Below are 25,429 nucleotides of genomic sequence, written 5' to 3'. Positions count from 1 at the left end.
GGTTTTTCAAGTGGATGCCCAAGCCATCCCCCCTTAGTCCATCAAAACCGTTCTCATTGAATTTAGCCATTGGGGACTCCATTAAGCCGATTTAGGATAAGTGTTAATTTTAGTTAACATGTTCTTTACATAGGATAGTTACTTAAGAGATTCAAATTAGCCCAATTTTCCATTAGCCATCACATAAGACATTATGATCATGATAGTAACTGAAGAAAGAACATAGACAAAAGGTGCAGAAGACAAGCCAAGACAAGAGAACACAAAATATGGCTCAAGCCAGGGAAAAACCCCAAGATGGGGAAAACCCTTGAACAATTCTTCTTTATTATTAATATCAAATGTTCAACAAAGAGAGAGTACAATTAGACGATGAATGAATGGCCCAAAAATGTAATTTTGAAACAAACCAATTTGCCCTCTGAAGCTGAAGTCAAACTGCTGTAGGTTAGGGCTCACCGCATTTTTACTTGAAAACTCAAAATTGTCTTCATACAGCTGCAGCTCTTCAAGTTAAGCGTGGTGCATCATTTCGTTGGAGCTAGGGCTGGTCATACTTGGGCAAATTTGTGGCTTATTTCCTTAAGCAACTTTTAGTCAAATGGGCAACAACCTTTCTACCCAAGATGAGGCCTCATAATAAGACATAAAGGTTCAGTCTTTTCTGCAATGACAGGGACAAGCCCGCAACTCCTTTAAGGCTACTCCAAACAAGGGATTCTGACCCTGCAATAGGACAGGGCCTGCGGTGCATCGAATTGAGGAAGAACCCTCTCCGAAGAAGCCCCCTTAATCACGCCTTCTTCTGCTCGGCCTTAATGCTGGATGCCTGCGGCCCTCAATCACCCTAAATTAAAACCCAATAACCACTTCAAACCTTGTGCACCCTTGCACAAGGAGCTCCTTTCTATGGCCAAGAACAGATGAGATTTCTTGCCCCCTTAATGATCAAATGATGATGGAGGACTCTTCCTTATATACAATTTGATGGGCGTCAAGAGACGCGACTATTTGACTGTTGACCCAACATAGAGATAAGGCCGACCTAGGTAATATTCATGTGAGAGAATAAATTCAAAATCCCACTTCCACTTATCCAAATTTGACAATCTTTAGGTCGATTTTGGTCCTATCGAAAAGAAGAATTCAATGCTGCAATGATCTTTCCCAAAGGAGATTTCCAAAGTGGAATTTGGCACTAGTTGCCAATTTTAACACTCCCTCTCAACTAGGGAGAATTCCTCTTGCCAATCCGTCATCATCGATCATCATGCCATCTTGTCACCATGAACCATCTCTGAATCTCATCTTATCTCTGCTCTGCTTTGCTGAACACTGATATGAATAATAAAGAAGAATCGATCGAGAGTGAGTCACAAGACCTTGCCACTCTCCATTGACAAAAGTCAGTCCATATAACCATTGGACTTGATCCCAAGTGATCAAGTTGAAGAAACATCATACATCTTAGACATAGGGAGTACGACAGTACATGATGCGTCCATCGGTAGTGCTATGGTCCCAAACCACTTTTCCCAACTCATTGGCTAGATGAGAGGTACTTCCCATGTGTCCCAGACTACATGGGTAGGATGATGCAATAACATCAGCAGGGAAATCCTATATCACATTTTGCTCACAACCACATGTAGAGAAAGGAGAAACCACATCCTACAAACACATGTCATAATCACATGTAGGGAAAGCATGAACCACCTCCTATAGTCACATATCACAATCATTTTAGGGAAAGGATGAAACACATCCTACATGCATGCAAATCACTGAGTGTAGGGAAAGGAAGAACCATGTCCTACACGCATGTAAACCAGTAATATTAGGAAGGATCCTACACGTGGGGAAAGGATGAACCACATCCCACCGATATGTCAACCACCAACCGTAGGGAACTAGCATCCTACATGTGGGGAAAGGATGAACCACGTCTCACTGACATGTCAACATATGCCTATATGCATCTCTCACTGGGGCATCCACAGGAGAAGGTGAACCACTCATCTTGCTCATATGCCAATGGAGAAGGTGAACCACTCATCCTGTGCATATGTCATCAACAGTAGGGGAAGGTGAACCACTCACCCTACATACATGTTTATGCAATTGTAGGGGAAGGTGAACCACTTACCCTACACACATGTTTCCACAATCGTAGGGGAAGGTGAATCACTTACCCTACACACATGTCAACCACCATGGGGTACCATAGGAGAAGGTGAACCACTCACCCTGTACACAACGCACCAATAGGGAAAGGTGAACTACTCACTCTATGGTCGCTTATAGCTCAATCAATACCCCAAGCCCCCCAGGGGCTCCCAGAGCTCAATTTTCAGTCTTAACGAAGGATTCCCTCATGTAGGGAATAGTGCTAGGTTGCTCTTTGAAAATGAAGACCTAGATCTTGATGATGATATTGATGATTGGATCGTCAATGAGAGCCTCAGCTCCACCCAACAACATATAGATGAATACACAACTTTCTATAGACATTTTGATTTACAGCAGAGATCGTACAAGCAGTTAGCAATCCTCTACTTGCATATTTTGATGAGGGAAATATTTAAATATACTTACTCCCTCTTACTCAGGGAGACCACAAGCCTAAGCTTATCTTTCAAAAGTGCACGATGACCATCTGACAACCTGCTCAATATAAGATCCATCATCTTTGTAGATAAAACATGCCATGATACCATATAAAGTGGTATCTGATGTTAATATGTAAAGTCTAGGATTCTCTGAATCCTACTCTGTAATATACAACAATGGAGTTTACTTAAATGGCCATGTTGGTTGCTTTACTCATTCAGTCTTAATGGAGTTCCTAGAGCCACAGTTTTTAGTGTAGCAGTGAGAAATTATCCAATATGCGAGGCTTAGTAATGCTGCACACCTCCTGCACTCCTGCCCAAAAGCTTTCCTGGTATGAAACTAATTTTCATATAGCCTCTCCCTCTGGTTTGCAGCTAAATGGCAATGCACGCCACTCATCTAAAATGAACATTCTCTTCACATCCCACATAGAATTCACGAGGGATTAAAGAGATATGAAACTGGTGACAAACCGTGTAATGGTAGGGCGCACCAACTCCTTGTTGTTGGTGAATGTTCTCATCAAATGAAGCACAAATGCACAATTATATATAAATTTTGTAATGCTTTTTGATGAGTCAACAATATTCTTGACAAAAAGAATTTTCCGTATGTCCTCCAACATCAAATCAATGTAGGGTGCAAGACAAGGTGTCCAAAATAAGGTAGGATGCCTCTCCATAAGCATCTTGCCAACAACAACATAATTTGCAGCATTGTCTGTTATGACTTGGACAACATGTTCTAGACCCACCTCCAGAATGAGCACATCCAAGAAATCACATAATAACCATGCATATTTGATATGTGCAGATGTATCAACAGATTTCATAAACATTGTCCCCTTGGGACAATTAACGAAGAAGTTTATAAGGGTTCTACTCTTTTGATTGGTCCAACCATCTGACATCATAATGCATCCCGTGCGTGCCCATGATTCCCTAAACTCTTTCAATCTCTTGGTGCAGTCAACCTTTTTATTTTGAAGAATGCACCCTCTAAAGTCATCATAAGAAGGGACTTTGTACCTTGGGCCAACAATTGCAATAGCATCAGCCGCGGGATGGAAAAATGGATTGTTCCTTGCAACGCTGAAAGGAATATCACTCTAAAGAAGAAACTTGCCCAACAACTTGTCAACTTCTTCTTCCTCCTTTTTTTTAATAATTGAAGAGATAGATGGTTGTGAACTAGGTGTGGTTCTAGGAACAAAATATGATGAGGCAACTACAGGGTTGGTTGTAGATACCGATGTTGAAGTAGAACCAGTACCACTCTTATGTTCACCTCTCAATCCTGACACTCTACTCCCAGTCCCTGCTAGTTGACTCTTTAGAGCTGCCTTGGACAATTTGGTTTTCTCTATTTCTTCCAATGATCTGAAGGTTTTTCGGAAGATTTTTGGATTTGTATTTGTGCAAGGCCCTACCTCATGTCCAGGGATTTGTGCAAGGTGATACTTCAATCTATATACCCTTCCTGTCATATGATTCCCACAGAAAGTCCAATTTCCTTGGCATGTTTGTAACTTTGTTGAACTCTTGAGTTCTAATGTAAGATAATGTTTGAAGTTTGAAGTTGAACCTGGAGCACAAGAAGAATTGCAAGTTAAAAAAATTAAAATTAAAATTTACATACAACGCATTGAAGTTTTGACAGAAAAAAAACCTCAACCCAATGCAACAATAATGGAAAAATACACATTCAAACCCAAACAAAAATGATGGAAAAAACCTAGGGCACAAGAATAAATTAAATTTATAAATCTAACAATCAAGTTTTTGCATTTTTGACCAAAATAAACCCTCTCCACTATATGCAACAAAAATGAAAAAAAAGACAATCAAGTTCAATAAAAAGTCATTGAAAATAAACGGGTGATAGAAACCCAAGGAAAAACAAGAAAAAAAGTGCAAAATTTGATGCTCATATTTGAAAGCCATGCTTTGCTGAAGAAACTTAGTCCATACATGAATTTTTCTTGCTTGGGATGCTAAATTCTTTCACTTTTCTTTTCTCTTGCCCTTGTAGACGACTTCTCCTCCTCTTTAGCTATCACTCTTGCCCTTTGTCTGGAAAAAAATGACAAAAAAAACCTCAAAATCGCACTTAAAAGTCACTGTTTTTGCTACCCGCAATTTTTACTGATTGGATCACGATAAAAAAACACGATTTTTTGAAAATAAAAAAATCACCAAAAAAATCGGCAATTATATCGGCGCAGTGAAAAAATTGCGATTTAATCGCGATGTTCGCAACACTGTAGGCTTTGCAATGCACTATTTTCTTTAGTCATGCTAGTAACAGTTATCTGTAGTTGAGCACAAATACTCAATGGCTTGTTGTTTTCATGTTTGTAGAAAAATTCTGTATGGTTTTATTAATTGCAACTTTCATGAAGTTAGGCGTAAGTACCGAGTGCAATCCAGCTAAGTCTTTTGGAATTTCACATGTTTTTAAGTTTAAAAAATAAATTATTTTTAACTGGAAAAATTCCTTTTTCTCATGCAATGTTTAACGCTCCAATTTAGTGTCTTTTTGTTCAGTCACTATCTAATTCAGATTAAGCACATCTACATGGCATACATTATCTGATTAGTTTAATGGATTCACATCTGCAGACTGTTGTACCAAGTACACTCCAGCTAATTGCTATGGGATTACGCATGTTTTTTCTGAGTCCCATTCTTTCTTTGGCGACTATTTTGGTGGGTCAGAATTTAATTATATTAATTGTGTATGCTTCTAATATTCTTCAACTTGTATTGGTTAGTTTCCAGCACAATCCCTTGCTCTGTTATTCCTTCCGTTCACAAAAAATGTAGTTGTGGGCTCTTGTATTTTTTTGTGAACACAGGTTATTCCCTGTATGTCTCTTGTGATTGCATATTTTGGTGAAAAGCTTCGCAAAATATCTAGGAAGGGGCAAGAGAGTATTGCAGTGCTTTCTTCCTACTTAAATGAGGTGATATATCCTTGTGTTTAACTCTTTATCTAAAGTTTCTATATGCTTCTGTCATTCTTTTGTCTTTCAGAATATCTACAAAATGTGTTGAATAGTTCTTTCATGCTTGTGGCACTTCACACTTATTATTACAATGAATATATGGAGCCTAATCCTATCTTTTTGATTAATATTTCTGTGCTGAACTTCATATATTATATTGATGCTTGTCTTAAATTTTAATGTTCAGATTGCTATTGTTCAGGTGCTTCCATCCATGATTATTGTAAAAGCTTACAATGCTGAGGATTGTGAACAACATCGTTTTGAAAAACTAGCAAATGCTGATCGAAACGCTCATATCAGCAAAAAGAAATTGAAAGCATTCATTCCTGAAGTTATAACTAGTGTCTATGCTGGAACATCATTAATCTTGTTCTTGGTGGGTTCATGGGTCATATCTTGTGGTACATTTAATGGAGCTGGCATGGTTTCTTTTGTGACGTCTTTGGTTCTCTTGATTGAGCCTATCCAGGTATTATACAATGTCTCGATGGAAAGTATGTTTACAGGATATTTTTTTTTTGTAATTAGGTATGCCAAACTGTTTTCTTGAAAGTATACCTCTTTTACTTGTAAATATTCATTAAACTTGACTTCTAAATGTGTAAAGTATAAAAACTGGAACCAGAGAAACTGAATATTGAGAAACTGGAGTCAGGGTTGAAAGGCTTACAATTATATAGTTTATAAAGGTTTGCTTAACACGATTCTCCTTTTCTTATTGACAATTCTAATTTATTATTTGTCTACAAAACAACGACATGTGTTTGGGTTATAATGCTGTCATAATCCTCTTAAAATGATTACTTGAATATCCTCGTGGCTTGGATAAGGTATGGTTGTTCAATAACAGTTTTCTATTTTTGGTTCACAGTGACTTTGGACTCTATGATGAAAATCAGTTGTTAAGAGCATTATAGATTTTTGTTCCAAACAACAAATTTTTCCTTGACTGAATAAGATAAAATAGGATAAATATATTAATGTCCAATGCATGACCAAAACAGTAGGTCAGTAGGACTGAAGAAAGAAGTACAATCCACAATAACAAGAGTGCCTAAGGCTACTCTAAAGGCACAAACTAAGCTTAAGTAACTGATACATGAAGAATGCATGGAAGAGCGAGATCAGCTAATGTCAGAAGGAAGAAAGGGGAGCAGGGCTTGGATATAACAATGAGGCACTAACTCAATATTCACATTGTAGATGGAAATATGCGTAGGAGGGAGGGAAGCCATTGTCACCCCGAGTGGCTGAGAAGGGACCAATGCTATGCTTGACAATGTGAGCTGAAGCATCTGGAGCAGTGTTGCAGGATCCGTCCCCCCCCCAAGGATCTAGAGGTGGAATCGCGTCCCATACGGATCTGCCACCGATCCTGTAGTGGAACTGTGGCTTTGAAAATCTGATCCGCGGTTCCGCCTTTTTTGGCGATTCTTAGAAAATCGGATCCGCGGGGGCTTGATCCACAGATCCAGAAAGGATCAGGTGTAGATCCGTGGAGGTTCGGGTGTGTATCCATAGCGGATCCGAGAGAAGGTGGATGGTTCTGCGGGGCTTTTTTTGTTGTTTTTTTGGAATTTCGAACTATTATGTGAGGAACTACAATTTCCGAATACTCCCAATTTGTGTTTTGAAAACCGACCGGCTCGGAACCGACTTGGTCGAGTTGGTCCGAGTGATACCCAAAAATTTTTTTTTTGGGGGACTCCAAACTAGTTTTTAGTTTGCCTATTTGGTCTTTGGGGTCCATTCCCCTCTCATAAATCCTATTCAACCCACCCAACCCCTCTCATTCTCTCACAACCATCTCATGCATTTGAGTGAGAATTTCAGTGAGAGATTGTCAAGAGTTGTTGAGTTTGTTTTTGGAGCAGCAGTGAGGAGTCTTGGGCAAGCATTGTAGCTGGAGTGAGGAGCTTCTTGGGCAGCCATTTGGAGCAGCATTTGCCATTGAAGAGTTGGTTTCTTGGAGCAAGCTTGAGGAGGCAGTTTGTGCCTGGAGGTATTTTTTTTCACTTGTAAAAATCTATTTTTGCTTATTAAATTTTATGTGCAAATCTAGGGAAATCCTAAAGGGTGTTTTTTGTGAAAGAAATGAACATTGAATCAATGTTTTTTTTTTAGTTTTCATTTTCAGAATTTTTTTCTTTCATTTCCAAGTCAAAAAATGGCACCTAGAGTGAATGATGCTGCTTGGGCATATGTTGAAATGGTTGTCAAATGCATTGCAATTTTTTTCCATACGAAAATTAAGGAAGGTCCTGGGGCATTAATAGGTTGAAACAACACTTGGCGGGGATTAGAGGCCAAATTACTCCATGTACCTCACCAGAAAGTTGGGAAATTAGGAAGGATTTGTTAGCCAACTTTGAGAAGTTTAAAGAAGATAAGGCTAGGAAAAAATAATTAGAGGCTGAAATTGGGAGGAAGAGGAATATACAAAAAATGTTGGCTACCAACCCCCATTTTGATTTTGAGGGTTCTTCCTCTATCCCTTGTATTGATGCATCCAACCCCTTCTGATATGTTCCTCCCTCTTTTGAGTCTATTCAAGAAAAGCGAAAGGGTAAAATGAAAAAGGGTGATATGAATATCAAAAGTTATTTCACTCCCTCCTTTCCATCAGATGCACATGGTCCTCAAGCTAGTAGAAGTCATATGCAACCCACTTTCGATGACCATTGGAAGAAAGAATTGAGGGAGACTACTTGTGATTACATAGCTAGATGGTGGTATGACGCTGATATCCCCTTCAATGCTTCCCGTTCACCATATTATGAGCCTATGTTTGATGCCATACATGTTGCTAGAAAAGGCTTCAAAGGCCCTACTATGCATGAGCTAAGGGGGTATCGTTTGCAGAAAGAAATTTTCTCCATTAATGAGTATTTGAAAGATTTCAAGGGCTCATGGGCAAGAACAGGATGTACCATCATGTTAGATGGATGGATTGATCAAAGAAACTGTACCATCATAAACTTTCTAATCTTCTGCCCATAGGGAACCCTATTTCTAAAATCAGTTGATGCATCTGATAAGGTAAAAGATGGGAAATTGTTGTTTTAGCTATTGGATGAAGTTGTTGAGGAGGTGGGGGTGGCTAATGTTGTTCAAGTCATCACATGTAATGCCTCTACCTATGTTCTTGCTAGTAAACTGTTAGAGGAAAAACACAAGACCATCTTTTGGACCCCATGTGCTGCACATTGCATAGACCTCATGCTTGAGGATATTAGCAAATTAGATTGGGTCAAAAACACTGTAGATCATGCCAAAAACATAACAAAATTTATCTACAATCATTCATGGATTTTGAGCTTGATGAGGAAACACATAGGGGGCATGGATATTATTAGGTTTGCCATCACTAGATTTGCTACTCATTTTTTGACATTGCAATCTATGCTTTCACAACATAGAAACTTGCAAAAGCTTTTTTCTAGTGAAGAATGGAGTCAAAGCCAGTGGTCTCACAAATTGGAAGGCAAAGAATTGAAAAAGAAAGTTAATGAAGAAATATTTTGGAGAAAGGCAACAGAGATTGTGAAGCTTGTTGAGCCACTAGTTAAAGGTGTTGTTGTTGGTGGATGGGGAAAGACTGGCTATGGGCTTCATTTATGAGGCTATGAATCAAGCAAAGGAGCAAATGAAGAGGGCATACAAGGATAAAATGGTTAATTATGGGCCCATTTGGGCAATCTTTGATGAAAGATGGAACAATCAACTCCATCGCCCTATACATGCAGCTGGGTATTTTTTGAACCCACGGTATCATTATAAAGCTAAGGCGACAAGAGCTTTGCGGGGGGAGGTTAGAGATGGATTGATTGACTGCATTGATTGCATGATCCCATTGGAGTGTGATCAGCTGGAGATACATCGATAGGTCACAACCTTCAGCATTGCCTCAGGTACCTTTGGGAAGAACCTAGCAAAGATTGCAAGGGAAGCAGATGAGCCAGGTAAACAAAAAATTCAATTTTCAAATTCTTAATACTTATTTTGTTAAATCGTTTATAATTTGAAAGTTGGATATAATTTGTAATTTTGTTGAGCTAACTTATTACACTCCTATGTTTTTTGCAGCACAATGGTGGGAGGCTTTTGGTAGCCATTGTCCTGAATTGCAGAAGTTTGCAATTCGTATTTTGAGTCAAACTTGCAGTGCTACTGGGTGTGAGTGCAATAGGTTTGTCTTTGAGAGGATTCACACAAAGAAGAGAAATCGTTTGGATTAAAAAAGGTTAAATGATCTAGTATATGTCCAATACAACCTCCGGCTTAGGCGCAACCAATTGCTGAACAAAAGACCTGATTCAGATCCCATTGTGTTGGAAGACATTGATCCAACATCAGATTGGGTAGTGGAGAGTCATCCAACAGAGTTTGCTTCTGATGAGGATATGGATTGTGAATTACAGACGATAACATCACTCGAACATAATGTTCTGTTGAATGTAGATCTTGATCCACTTATACCAGCCTCAGCCTCAGAGCTAGCAAGTCCTCCAGTTGCAGGCGCTTCCTCTGCTCAGCCACGACAAAAGCGCATATCTCGTCTATCTCAGCTTGCATCTGCCGCACAACCTGCTAGCGCTACCACTTCTACAGTTGCAGTTGCAGATGATGATGATGAGGAGCCATGGGGCCCCCTGTCTGACTCTGATGATGATCCAAAGATTGATCCACATCATCTCGACTCCTCTAGCAGTAGCCAATAGTACTATAGTACTGGTCACAGTGTACTTTTGTTGTAGAGGCCATTTCTAGCCTCCTTGGTTATGTCTTTTTGTCTTGATCTCTATATCATGATCATGTATGTATTGGACAGTGCACTGGGTGCCATTTTGATACAATGGATATATTCATGAGCCTACTTTGATCATATGTTGTATTCTATCTATATTCTAATGCTATGTGCTTGGAAACATGAATGAAAATCTTTAAAATTATGTTTTCTTATAAAAAAATAAATATTTAATGTATTTTTTACAACGATCGAGCCGAGTCGATACCAAGTCGGAGTCGACCCTCGGCCAAGTCAGAGTTTTAAAACATTGCTCCCAAGGTGCATGTTATTGGCATGTATGAGGGCATGTGATTGGCAGTTAATCAAGATCACTGAGCCCTATATGTACCCAAGTGTTGGTGTGGTTGATTGTTGAACTCCTTTGTCACGGCCTTAGCAAAAATGTACCTTTCACTCAAGTCAAAATCATTGATCAGGCATGTTAAGCTTTCTGTACCATATTATAAGGATTGGATTACAATGTTTGATCAAAATTGGGCAATGTTGACTAACATTGATGTACAATGGATGCCATAGATTCTAGATGGTTGACGCTAAAATAATTAATCATTGATGTACAATGGATGCCATATCTATCTTGATTTATGTAAAAATATGCACGTTTTCATGTCTTCTACAACTAATTTGGTATTTTGGATGTTTTTTTAATATAAATGCAAAATATATATATATATATATATATATATATAGTACACACTTCGCTTCTTAGACTTTTAGGAAATGACGCTTTTGCATCCCCGCTTCCAAAAAACATCCCTGCTTCATCCCCGCTTCGTGCATCATTGATCTGGAGAGAACCCAAGGACGTTGGGTTGTGAGACCTAGTTGGGTGCCCATCACGTATTGTAGCATCCCCCATGGAACTCTAATGTGTGTCTCAAAAGTTTTTTATACGTTGATTTTGCTTAAGCATGCTTAATATTAATGCACCAACATGTTTCTGAGTACATTGATTGGTTCCAGAAGTTTGTGGTCATGCCTAGTTCTATTTTGAGATATTTTTTAGAGTGACATGGGGGACATCTTATACAGTGCTTTTACATGAGATTATAGTTCTAATTTGAAGGGTGTCTCATGCAAGCATGTTACATGCAACATTTGGAGCATGCGTGGGAGGGGATTGTTTCAAAATGGCACCTTCTGGTTTTGAGACTTGTTATTTTGTGAAAGTTTTAGTTTTAGAAACTTACCTTTTTAGTATTGGGTTGCAATTCTTAGTACCCATTTGATTTGACTTTTTGTTCTTGAAAACTAGTCACATCTCGTGACATTCTTTTTGGGGGAGAGTGTTATGGAACCAACTCAAGAAAAGATAGATCAATGCCTTAGAATTCAGCCTCTTTGAGGAGGCAACCTCCTTTACATTACATAAATGAACAATTCTGGGATGATACAAATGAAAAGACCTCCTTTCTATATATAGGAGTCTAAGGGTTCATAACATCATCATAGCCAACATAACAATAATAATGTAAGGGCACAATAATAACAATAGTGGGCTTCTATGAGGCACAATAGTAACAATATGGGCACTACATGGGTACATCAATATAATAAGTGGTTTGTACTAATAACAATAAGGGGTTACACTAGTAGTATGGGGGCCTAACATGCCCCTCTCCTTCAAAAAGCGTTGTCCTCAATGCTTGAGTAGTTCTTGATGCTTCTGTATAAAATTCTTGTCCTCCCATGTGGAATATTTAGCAGGTATGTTCTTCCACTTGATGAGATACTCTGAAACTGATCGATTTCGTCGCTGTCAGGTTCTTGTTTCTGTGACTGCTCCAGGTTCCAATATGATTTTTCCTTCCTCTTCAATTTCTGGCAATATTGTTTGAATTGGGATCTTTTGAAAATTTTGAATAAGTGGCCATACTTCTTCGTCCTTCTTCCATTCATCCCTTGCTTTGTTTATCCAATCTAGTTGGATAATAGAAATAGCACAAAACAATGCTTCCACATCCTCATCCTTGAAGAGTCTTCCCATTCGGTAAGGTCGCCATTTTTTACGTGCATGTAGTATTGCCAACATTTCCTTCTCATAAATAGCTTGCTTGAGATGTAGCAGTAAAAATACCCAATCACCTACATCAAAACATTTTTCACTACGATGTTGATCTACCTGTTGTTTCATTTGATTTTGCACCGAAGTGGCATTATCCTTTAAAAGTTGGAGAACTTGTTGTTGACGCTCGATGTGATCTTTCACTGCTTGAACCTTTTTCTTCTTGATATGTCCTTCTATCTCTAGAGTTTGAGGAGTGGTAATTTCTTCCAATCCTTTACAAGATATGGTCAGATTCATTTCTTGATGCTCGATGTGATCTTTCACTTCTTGAACATTTTTCTTCTTGATATGTCCTTCTATCTTGATAGTTTGAGGAGTGGTAATTTTGACCAATGAATTACAAGATATGGTTGGATTCATTTCTTCTTTCTCGATGTGATCTTTCACTTCTTGCACCTTTTTCTTCTTGATATGTCCTTCTATCTTGAGAGTTTGAGGAGTGGTAATTCTTTCCAATGCTTTACAAGATATTGTCTGACTCATTTCTTATTTCTCTGGGGTGGGGTCCTGGCGTATATATTCTTCTTTTGATGTTTCTTGATCCTTTTCTTCCTCCTCTTCATATTCTATGTAAAATAATTTCTTCTCAGCACACTTATGACCTTTAGTGCATTTGCTATCACAATTGTAACAAAGCCCTTTTTCTCTTTTTTCTTCCAATTGTTATGGTGTAACCCTTGTAGGTTGTGGAAGGCTAGGAGAAACAACACTTCCATCTTTATAGTTGTGAGGGGTATGCTTCCTGGTTTCCATAATTTTTCTTTCCACTATGTCACAAAGCCCTTTTACTCTTTCCAATTGTTGTGGTGTTGCTCTTTGTATCCTCATAATGTGCTATCATTTCCTTCGTGAAGATTGACCACGTAACAAGTTGTTTACGAGAACAAAGCCCTTTATACCATAGAAATTGATCTAGTTCTAAATTTGAAGATGCAATACATACCTTTTGTAACAGTGGTACACCATGTAGATCAAAATATTGCTCCATCTGAAGTATCTAATTTATCGGATCCTTGCCATCAAACTTCGTCATCTTGGTTTTTCTTGATTTTAGGAGCTCGATCTTGACGTGACTGTAACTCTGTACTTTCGAATCTTTAAGTTCTAAAATTGCAACTTGTAGTAGCCCTCTGTGTCCTCTTTCCAATGCCACCAGTCTGATCCAAATTGGATTCTCCAAGAAAGAGTTATGCACAATCTCCCAAGATGACCTGATTATAGACCTTTCCAGAAGATCGAACTTTTATGAAGTGCCACGTGTCACTGTTTCAACCTTTGGATCTGAAAAATTCATACAAGAAACTACAGTCCGTCCTCTTTCTGTACCTTCTTATGAAATTTCAATCCGATCCTCAGAGAGAAAGTTATGATGATTTTCCCCAGGTCACCTGTTTTGAATGTAATTCAGGAGTCTGCAAAAAGACCAACTTCTGCAGATCATATCTCCGCAAATATCGCGCGAAAAGCTCTGAAATTCGGACCTGAGGTTCAATGCGATTTTTTCTCAATTGGGTTTTTTTTGCGACTTCTGAAACATCACAGAAAAAAAGTTATAGCGAAAATGCAACGATGACCTGTTTGGAGCAGCGAAACCCTAGAATCTAAAGCTCCAATACCAAATGTTATGGAACCAGCTCAAGAAAAGATAGAAAAGCTAGATCAACGCCTTAGAATTAAGCCTCTTTGAGGGGGCAACCTCCTTTACATTACATAAATGAACAATTCTTGGATGATACAAATGAAAAGACCTCCTTTCTATATATAGGAGTCTAAGGGTTCATAACATCATCATAGCCGAATTAACAATAATAATGTAAGGGCACAATAATAACAATAGTGGGCTTCTATGGGGCACAATAGTAACAATATGGGCACTACATGGGTACATCAATATAATAAGTGGTTTGTACTAATAACAATAAGGGGTTGCACTAGTAGTATGGGGGCCTAACAGAGAGCATGTGTATGAATTTGGTGGTGATTAGGGAAAGTTTATTTCTAGACTTAAGTTCTATACATGGTTAGGGTTGTGGATTGATGGAGAATAAAACCTAAATGTAAAGTGATTTCTAGAAAGTGTAAAATTAGGGCAAAATGAGGACATCAAATATAAAAATACTAGCAACAGAGTGAAAGAGTTGTACATGGATCAATGGGTTATGTATACATGTGAATGCCAGTTACCATGCCTTTGGGAAAGTAGTTGGATCAATCCATGAGGTCCTTCTTCTTCTTCTCTCCCTTTGCGTATTGCCCCTTATTGGGACCCTTCTTCGCTTTTCACCTCCTGTTAGGGAGACATTTTCCTGCTCCTTCTCCACCTCCGGTGCATGGCCACTGCTGCTGGTGCCATTGCCTAAGCTGAGCCTCAACTCCTCCTGAGTGAAATCACTCCACAGACGATCCCAATTTCGAAGTTTGTCTCGCCCAGAAATCACTTGGACGAACATACTACATTCCTTTGACAACCCATTGAGCGTTATGCACATTAGCTCGTTGTCACTTGGCTTGTCCCCTACTGCAGCCAATTCATTCCTAACAAGTCAAACTTGTTGAAAAATGTGTAACTAGGTTCAGTCTTCATAAATATGAAATGTATTTTTGTTTCTTGTAAATTATAAAATGAAAGAAAAAATATTATTATTTAGGAGGATGGGTTTCATGCCCAACGTCTTTTATTTTATAGGTCAATTACCCATTGAGTGCTTCTAGGGTTTGTCCTAGGTCAAGTAGTCAAAAGAGTCATTGTCATAAGTTGAAGACCCCATCGGGCACATTGGATAAAAAAATTTATTTTTGTTTTAAAAAGTGTTCAGATACCCTCCAAGACCAAGTCAACGTGGTAACTGGCAAGCCGACCTAAAGGAAGAGCCACGTCCACCCTTGAAGAAGCCTATAAATAGAAGAGGACTCGCTCTACTTGAAGCACATTCAGTCACCACTCATTCTAGCGAAGGAAGAGGAAAGAGAAGGCAACGAAGGAAGAAGAGGATCTTTTGTTTGGGCTATTTTCTTTCACATGTGCTAAGGAGAACTAGGGTTTCTGCAGCAAGATCTAGGAGTTCTATCTTCAAGTTTGATCTTGGAGAAAAGAAGACAATTAGGTCAAGTGAAGGTCACCAAGGATAATCCTCATTCTCCTGAAGTGAAAAAAAGTCAAGCGAAGGTCAAAGGAGGGCTCAGAAGTCAAATCGAAGCTCACACGTGTGGCAGTGACCACTGCTGGGGGGGGCTGAAATTTTTGCAGTTGGAGGTCGAAGAAGTGTTACAGGAAGAGGTTTGACTGGTTTTCGCAGGATCAGGGTTAGCACATCATCCAAAGAGGTTGGTGTTGGTCTTGGAGTGTTTTGTAGTCAGTCTTAAGGTCTTGGAATTCTTCAATTGAAGAATCTATAAGGAAGAGAAGAGATTTGCGGGTTTTCCTCTCAAGTGGAGAGGTTTTGGCCCTTGCTTGCGGCCTATATTCTGTGTTCTTGTTCTTCTTGTTTTAGTAGCTTTTTGATGATTCACAAATATAATAAGTAACAAGCTAATAAGTAAAAGAATATCACAAGCAGTTATCAAGTAAAGAGAGTTAATCATAATCATTGCCTTATTGGATTCTCAACAGAACTCTTTTGAGATAAGATGTCACGTCTTCACCTTATGCATCTTGATGGTCCTCGACCTTAACTTGAGAATCATCTTCTTGTTTTCTGAAGGATCTTGGTACAATTTGACGATGGCTTCCCACATTTCCTTCGCTATCCCTTTTTCTGCGATATGTGGAATGATGTGGTCCTTGACTCCATCAAAGATCATCCTCTTCGTTTTGGCATTCTCCTTTTTATAGGTAGCCAACTGATAAGGATCTGTTGTACGACAACTATATTTTTCGCATACTCCTTCAGTTCATACTCATGCAAAAGGAATGACATCCTGGCCTTCCAAATGCCAAAGTTGGAGGCTCCATCCAACTTGTCGTGATATCCTAATCTTGCTGCGCCATCTCTGGAAATATGTGAAACTCAAATAACTGGTGAAATGATTGAAGAAAACAAACTGGGTTAAAACCCTTGTGCTCTTCTCTTCCTATGCCCTGCGCTGATTTACTCCTGCAAACCCTCCGCGCTTAGATAAACTCTAATGCCATGTGAAATTTTCTTAATTGCAACAAATGGAAATTAATCTTCTAACTTATGTAGTTTATTTGTCTTTAGAAATGATTACAACAAATAAGGATTAATTCACTACTGCAATCTTCAGAAATAAAATACAGGAATTGAGAAATAATGCACACACACAAAATAGATGACACCAATATATCTGGACAATTGTCACTGGAAAAACCCTAATGTGGGGAAAATAGTTCAACAGATGAGGGTTTTATTATTATTTTTTCAAAAAATTAAAGAGTACATCAACTGGTTGCCTGACATTGGCAAGCTTCAGGAAATTTCTCCTCTGGAAAAATCAATTTGGAAACAAATTTTTATTCTGCAAATCAAATCAGCCTCCTGCCTGCAACTCGCACCAAAAAAAATCTGGAAGTGCATACAACCCTCCAGGAATTCTCATTACCTTAGGAAATTCGTTCTTCCTCCCGCAACTCGTTCTTCTGCCTGCAACTCAATTGAGCTATTCACTCTTCCTCTTGACAACTATTTCCGATAACTTGAAATCGAATAGTTTACCAGTAATTTTTAATTTTAGGTATTTTCTATGCTTAGAGCAATTTATTTCAATGTTCATAGTTAGCTTAATATCTTTTCCAGATTAGCAATCACATCAACGTTAAAGTAAACTGCAGATAGAACATAAACATAAATTGTAGAAGACAAGCCAAGACAAGAGGACACAAGATGTGGCGCTAGCTAGGGACAAACCCCAATGTCGGGAAAACCTTTATCAATTCTTCTTATATGTTCTTCAATATTTCAACAAAGAGAGAGAGAGAGATAGTACATTTACAACAAAAGTCAACACTTTGAGTTATCTAGATAAGAGCATAGATCATCTCTAAGAAGATGATATATGAGATCAGTTGAAGACATGATTCTTGAACTGATTCTCCAAGGTGACTCCTTAACCTATCATTGCGCTGCATCTCGTCATCATGCTGCACCTCACTACATCATGATGCACCCATCATCACAATGCTCAACCTTATGACCATGTTGTACACATCATACTATTGCACCTTATGCTTCACTGCTGTCCCAATGTTTAGCACTGTTGTACCTTGTGCCGTTGCTGCACCATGTTGTTGCCCATGTGCTTGCTGCACCATTGCTTCTTCGTGTACTTGTTGCACCAAGTACCATACTATTGCAGCACCATGAACTTGCTGCACTAAATACTAGTTGTCCCATGTACCATACCACTATGTACAACCACCAATTTGGCTCCCACAGTCTGCCCAACAATCTGGTCCAAACTGATCCTCAACACCTACAAGAAATGTCATAGACAACATACCTTAGCTCACTGTTTTGAGGTCTGATTTGTTTGCTGCAACTTAGGTCTCTTTAGGGCATATCACAATGTCTTAACCGACCTTCTTTTCTGCCTAGATTTGCTCCAAGATGATGCGGCTGCCCTTCCTTGTGGGGATGAGACCCTTCACAATAATCTTGGGCGGTTCTAGCCTTTACAAGGTCCGCAGCTTGCACTCACAACAAGCTTCGATAGATTTGCAACAAACTGGTTAAGGGTTTTCCTGTCCTCTAAACAGTTAATGCGGCTGCCCTTCCTTGCAATAATTCAGTCACCTGAGATGGCCTAAGACAACCCTCTAAACCTTCGCTGGAATGTTGCCTTAGCTGCTCCCTAGTCATCCCTTTACTCAATCTGTTACAAAGAACAATCCTCAAATACATCCATTGCTCGTCCTCCTTCATCTCCTCCTCATCACGCTGTCTAGAATCTCCTCGGCCTTCTTAACAGGCTCCAAAACCCACGCTATTCTGTCCTCTTTTTTGCTACGACTAAAACAAAGAATGTTTAGGGTGGTTGGACAATGTTTAGGGCAGCTTTGATCTGGACAGCGTATAGCCTTGTGTCCACCATAAGAGTTGCCCTCCATGTAAGCTACCACTTTAGGACGTATAACCTTCTCTTCATTGCCTGCATCTAGATCTAGGTCATGCCTTCTCTATGACAGCGTTGAGCTAGGGCATCCTCTCCTTAGGGCTACATAGATTCTTAGGATCTCTTCCTCCCACCAAAACCCAAAGACAAGTGTAGAGGAAGAGAACACAAGAAGTGTGTGTGAGAAATGACGCTCAAGTCATCTCCTTTTATACTAAAACATTGAGCACATGTGGGGTTTATTTGGTTGTTGGCCGACCTTGACGAATTGTCTTATAACACAAATCAATTCATAACTCCATGAATACTTATTGGAATCAGATCATCTTTAGATTAATCCTACACCTCTCGATGAGAGGGATCCAAGAAAATATCAGCTACCATAAATAACATAACCCACATGGAGTTTGGCCCTAGTTGCCAATTTTAACAGTGATGCGCACTGGTTAACTCACACTGGCTAGGGTGGTCTCTCTGTAGAATAATTAGGCCTCTATTCCTTTCTCTCAGAATGCTAGAATCTTGTGAAGAATTCCTCTGGCAATCACTCCTCAATTCTTCTTACTGAAATCCTTGCTGTTGGTGTTGTCCTCTGCTTCAACTGCGACCTAGCTAATCATGACAATTGGGTAAGTCGAATTGCTTGAATTGAGCTCCAAAGTTCCATTGACTTGATCTTATAGTCTCTCGTTAAACAACCATTGACCATGATCTAATCACAATTGATGGGTAAGATCATCTTGACCCCATCAAGTGACTTTTCCGAAATTCTCTAGAGAAAAATCGATTTTCCTCAATTAATCAAATTTAATTGATCAATTTTCCTAAGTTAGACTTAGGGAAATAATTAATAATTGGCTAATTAATCTAATTGAGCTGTTTCTTGCAAAACCTTTTCTGGGTATTGGAGAGAATGTGTTCCTTAGCCTCATAGACACCGAGCGCCCTTTTCTTTCTTGGCCACACTCTTGGGAACTGGATCTCAATGCTGAATATGAATGCGAATGGGAGATGTATAGATTTGCGTTGATTGAGGCATGCATTGCAATAAAAGATGACCCTGATTTCCTTACATGGAAAGGTCGAGAAGCTGGTGGCAACATTGCAATCAATGAAATTCACACAGATATTTCAGGATCTCCATCTCGTAGCCCCTACAACGATTGGACAATGCCTATGTGGGAATGGGCAGCCCCCATGAAGATAAAATGTTTCTTCTAACTGTCATTGTTTAACTATATCCTGACATGGGAGATTTTGATGAAAAGAGGTCTCCAAGGTCTGGGGCGTTGCCTTTTATGCCAATCTGCCTTTGAGGATGTATTTCACTTGTTCTTGGATTTCCCTTTTGCAAAGGCCATTTGGGAACATGTGGCTGATTTGATGAATCTACAGATTGATAGGGAATGGCCCTTTATTTTCGAGTCCCTGATGTATTGGTCCATGCAGGAAAGTCCCTCTAGATTGCTCCCAATGTATGTCCTTTGGGAGGTGTGGCGTTCTAGGAATGCCTCAGTCTTCAAGAACTAGCTTCCTGACTGCCATTCTACCTGTGTCAAAATTGTTGGATATTTTATGCAGACTGGCCCCTGGATTCCTAGGCTTTCTCAGCGTTCTGTTATCTTTTAGGACTTGGGGTCACATTTTCCATTTGGCTTCTTTGATGGAGCCTTTGCAGAAGGGCAATGTGGTAGCGAAGCTCTTATCAAGCTCTGCCCCAACAAGGAATTCCACTTCTATTGGTACGGAAGGGGTGGCACAAATTGTTGGACAAATATCGTGGCATTGTGGTGATTACTTTAGAGCATTGTTTGGCTTGCCATTGATTCCATTCAGATTGTTGGAGATTCTAAAGTCATCATCGAAAGGTTGCAGGGGCGAAACTCCCTTGAGGTTCCTTTGTTTCACCATTGGATGGCTAACATAGCTGATCTTCGATCCTCCTTCGAGGACTTATCTTTCCTCCATGTGTATTGAGAGCAAAATATGGTAGTATACGCTCTGTCCAAACATGGAATCTCCCTTCCCCCTAGTAGATTGTTTTTTGAACACATCATCGACGGATCCATTCTACATTTGGGCTCTTTTGAGCTATGATAGCCTATGGTTTCTTTTGGTATGTTCGGGCTCTTGGTTTTTTGTGCCCTTGGATGGGTTTGGTAGGTTGTTGCCTTTTTTGTTTTTCACTGGTGATTTTTGATCTTTCCTGCTCTTTGTTATTCCTACTTTCCATATGTCTTAGGAAGATTTCCCTTCAGCTGGGCGTCTTTTGCACTTTTAGAATTATGTATCTTCACATTTCTTTTAATGATGAAAGGCCATTCTTTTCTTCTGAAAAAAAAGACACCATAGGGACGAGAACATGCTATCAAAAACTAACATCATATGGCTTCAATTGATTTACAGGATCATGGCAAATTAGAGGGAGCATCGAACTTTGGCATTTTGATATCCAAAATTCTGTTGATCTTGGAGGAGAATGGTTTCAAGGAATATGCAACCAATGTTGTAGCTGTGCTGATGGACACAGTGCAACTCCTAGCTTACAAGAATGAAGACACCAAAACAAGGCGAATTATTTTGGATGGGGTTAAGGACCACACTGTACCTCACGTAGTTGAAGAGGATACATGAAAGAAGATGTGAGATGCAATTTGTAAACTCTGTTGTAAAATGTAACTAGGTTCGGTCTTCATAATGACATGTAATTATGATCTTTGTTAATGATGAAAAGAAAAGAATAAAATTATTTTTGTTATGTCTTGCTTCATGGGTTTCATGAGCAAGAGTTTTTATCTAGTTGTCTCCCATTGAGAGCCTTAGGATTTATCATTTGAGTCAAAGAGTCAATGTCATGTATGAAGAGCTCTTCTTGAGCATGTGTCAATTGTATATAAGTCTATATAGCCCTCCAAGGACAAGAACACAAATCTCTCTTCATGTCGACTTCAAGATAAGTTAACAAACTCATGTTAGCTTCCCTTTATGGAGACACATCTATTCATAAGTATAGGTTGGCTTAATATGACAGACAAACCACTATATATAGGTGGGTAGGGTCTCCGCATTAGCAAGACACAGAAGTTTGATTTCCTCTGTAGTTTTGGTGGTCAATTACAGTGAAGAAGTTTAGAAGTCAAGTCACAGTTCAGAATTTGGATGAGTAAGGACAACGGGGAGACTTAGGAACATAACTTAGTATATCTTTGTGGTTTTCGGATGGGTAACAATAGAGTGAAATTCAGATATGTATCTTTGAGATTTCACAGAAAGCAAGTTCGGATTTCTGAGATTCTTGGAGACAGTAATAAGTTCGTATACATTATAAAAGTAAGTTCGGACAGAGGTTGAAGAGACATCCAAGGGAAAGCGAGCATCTATCTAGGGACAGCCAGAACACATTTCTTTGAAGTTTTCAGATCGGCTAAATAGAAGTTCAGATCTCCAGTACTGAAATGAATTCGGATAATGAAGGCTTCAAGGATATGGCTCAAGGGTGATCACAATAAAAGATGAAGTTCGAATCTCTCCCAGAATTCGGACCACAATATAAGAGACAATTAGATGTATCTCTGAAGTTCGTATGTATGGAAACAATGACTTGACAGTTCGTTGCTATGATAGAGATGATCTTAGTTTATGTGCTATGGATCGAAGAAGGTTGAGATGGAAGAAGCGGTGAGAAGGATGACTGTCTCGAGAGCTTGTGTCTTTGTCTTGGAGTGGCTAATAGATCAAGGATCTTGGTCTTGGTATTCGTCAATTGGAATCTCTATAAGAAGAATTTGTGCGGGTTTTCCTCTCGAAGAGTGGGAGGTTTTGGCCTTGGCTCATAGCCTACATGCTGTGTCTCCTGTCTATGTATGTTCATGCATTGGTTACTGTTTGATGAAGAAGAACACTAATAATCTAATAAGAAGAAGATCCTAATCTAAAGAAGTAAAAAGCATTCACAAGCAGTCACTAATAAAAGAGAAATCACCTAATTCTAATGCCCTAGATTTCTCAACATGGTATCAGAGCTAAGGTGCTAAAGTCAAAGGAAGGGCATCTAATCAAAGAGACACTCAAGGATCGAGTTTCAAGAAAGGAATCTAAGCAAGTTGAAGGTTATCAAAGAAAAAGATCAAGATCTACATTGAAGAATAAAACCCTAGATCGAAGAAGCAGTCTACAACAAGTTTTTTGATCCTCTAGTCATCATCAAGTTATCTACAAGGCAAGGTAGCTCGAAGGACTTTAAAGATGAAGATCACATAATCTTGGAGAAAGTTGAAATCCTAGAAGCATTTATGATCTACACTACAAGAGAAGTTGAAGTATACTGAAGGCAAGAAGGCATTGTCATCATCTTCAAGGTTATAAAGCAAGCAATGATCCTCTCCTTGTCCTTGAAGAAGATCATCCGAGGAAGCAACAAATCATCCTCATCAAAAGGAGTTAGATCAAAAGGCCTTTTCATTTGGAAGAAGATCATTCAAGAGGGAGCACTAGTACATCTTCTTCAACCATCATCAAAGTGATCAAGTAGAAGATTTCATCTTCACTTATCAAGTAAGTATCTTTCATTCTTTAATTATATTTGGTAAAATGACTCCGTGTTTGCAAGGAGATCTATAAGCTGGTTGGGTCATTGAAATCCTTGCATGAAAAAGGAGGATAGACATAATCCTCGAAGAAAGTGAAGTCCTTGAACACATTAATGAAAAAGGTCTCCTCTGAATTGATGGAAAGGGATTCTTATGAAAGGTCCCCTCAAATAGCAATATTGGAGATGTATATGGTAAGGCTGTAAGAATATTCTTTGAAGATTTGATAAACAAGGTCAAATGACTTAGATCTGATCTACTCAAAATTGGATATCTTCATAAGGTCTCAACTGTGAGATTTGGGAGAGATGATAAGAAGATAATCATCATTGTTTTAAATGCACTAACTGATGAACATGGTAACAAATATCCACGAGGATAAGAAAGTTACCTCATTTGACAGCTTGTGGTTTCCATGCAAAATAGAAGAAGACAAGTTGAGGGCAAAAGTGTGTAAGTTTAAAGGACTCAAACATTTACAGAAAGAAAAGGGAAGTTTGGAAAATTTGTTCGTCGGAAAAAGAAAGAAGAGCATAATTGAGATTCAATGCTATGAATGTAAAATTATGGACATTTAGAAAAGTTTGTCTTAAAGGGACAATATCAAAAAGAAGAGAAGAAGCCCATATCAACGAAGAAGTGGAGGAAGCTAAAAAGAAGAAGTCCAAGAAAAGAGGAAGTAAGAGATCTCTACTAGGTCTGAGATAGTCTCCCTCACAAAGGGGCTTGACATAACTTCTAAATCTTATGTTATAGGATATGGCTATAATAAATAATAAGATGCATCGTGGCATCATGGAAGCATTAGAAACAAGAGCTCGTGATATCACCATAGGAAACATGAAGGATGTCTGATAGTCAACTTTGAAAGATATAACTCTTGGTGACCTCATTGAAAGATCAAAGGAAGAAGTCATCCAGGAGAAGTCTCATCATACATCAGTTTAAAAGGGAAACATCCACTGAATAAGGATATGCGAGATGGAATCCTAATTGGAGGATTCACTAATCTAGAGAGGAAGCAAGTGTTTCATCAGGAACTCCAACTTGTGGAGTTCATGGGATGATGGTATGATGACATCAGCGATGAAGCAGATCAAGGGGTTGAAGATCTTTTTAATTAAGGAAGCTGCTGAAAGAAGCCTAGATGATCTAAAGGTGAATGAGGTATGTATGCCTGTATTTAATATTCTAATGTCATGTCATATGGTTGTAGGTAACATGGATCACTACTATTTTTGAGAAGCATGATCAAAGGAAAGGAATCTCCTCCTATGAAAGCATGTTGGAAGGCATGAGTCACACTAGATGAAATCAACATAATATGTCCTCATATGAAGTATGAGGTGGTTGACTACAATTGAGGAACTCTGATTGGAAGCTCCTGGGAAAGAAATGTGTGATGAAAGGAAGGAAGAGATCGTAAGATATGCAACCATGGTAAAGGCCTTCAACATCCGAGACCAAGAAGAGTTGACTAGAATATCTCCCAAAAAGATATGAAGACTTTGATAGGAGTCAGAAAAAGATGGAGGGCCTTGACAATGAATATCTTTGGAAATATGTCAACATGTATGCATGATGTTGTTAGCTATAGGAAGATGTCATGAAGAAAGACCATCACTATGGTAATTTTGATTCAAATGTTCATCTCTTAATTTTGAACTAATATTTGGGTGGGCCTATGTAGGATTGCCAAAGGGAAGATCCGTGGATGACTTCCAAGAGGACCATGTTGAAGGATGTAAGATCTTTCCGGAAAATATGGCATGAAAGCAGAATGAAATGAAGCAAAGACAGATGGAAATCTGATGGATCACTTTCTGATGAAAATGAAGACATGACTAACTCATGGATGAAAGTGATGGATGGTCTGTGCCCTATGAAAAAGTCCTCGAAAGATGAAGACTCCTTGACAAAAGAAATTGATGGCATTGAAGAAGAGAGGAGTTCCTCAAGCAGCTGGTTCTTCCATATGAAGAGCTGTTGTAGGTCCTTAGTTAAGAGGGAGCCGGAAAAATAAGTTTCTTACTTAGAAGAAACTTGGAAATTTCTAAGCCAAGAGGGAGCTTAGGTACATTCCTTTTGTAGGAATGAGTACATTCCTTACTAGAATATGGCATCCATATTTGAGAGGGAGAGGTAGACATGACATTTTGGTCTTCACCTAGGAAGACAGAATGGAGGATTGGGTAATCATTTGGCATCCGATGCTCTTTGACGATGAGTTAGGGCATCCAACAAAAAGTGTAGTCTCTGAGGACCGATAT

At 39.0% G+C, this 25,429-nt stretch overlaps 1 protein-coding gene across 4 annotated transcripts in view; it reads left to right on the top strand.

Annotated features, from left to right (window-relative positions):
* The window catches only part of LOC149214757 (ABC transporter B family member 29, chloroplastic-like), a 256,557-nt gene that overhangs the window by 5,493 nt on the left and 225,635 nt on the right, over positions 1-25,429 (top strand). For 2 of the 4 annotated variants that reach the window (XM_089392402.1, XM_089392405.1), the window contains exons 2-4: positions 5,235-5,321; positions 5,471-5,578; positions 5,808-6,092. In XM_089392402.1, coding sequence (XP_089248528.1) covers positions 5,235-5,321; positions 5,471-5,578; positions 5,808-6,092 — 480 coding nt within the window. The remainder of the gene's footprint in view (positions 1-5,234; positions 5,322-5,470; positions 5,579-5,807; positions 6,093-25,429) is intronic. The other 2 variants (XM_089392403.1, XM_089392404.1) reach the window with 2 other exon arrangements.

The sequence above is a fragment of the Pinus tabuliformis genome, chromosome 1_1 (assembly GCF_031772625.1).
Source record: "Pinus tabuliformis cultivar Carrire ecotype Pingquan chromosome 1_1, CPIR1, whole genome shotgun sequence".
NCBI classification, from domain to species: Eukaryota; Viridiplantae; Streptophyta; class Pinopsida; order Pinales; family Pinaceae; genus Pinus; species Pinus tabuliformis.
This window is presented reverse-complemented; position numbering and strand designations above follow the sequence as displayed.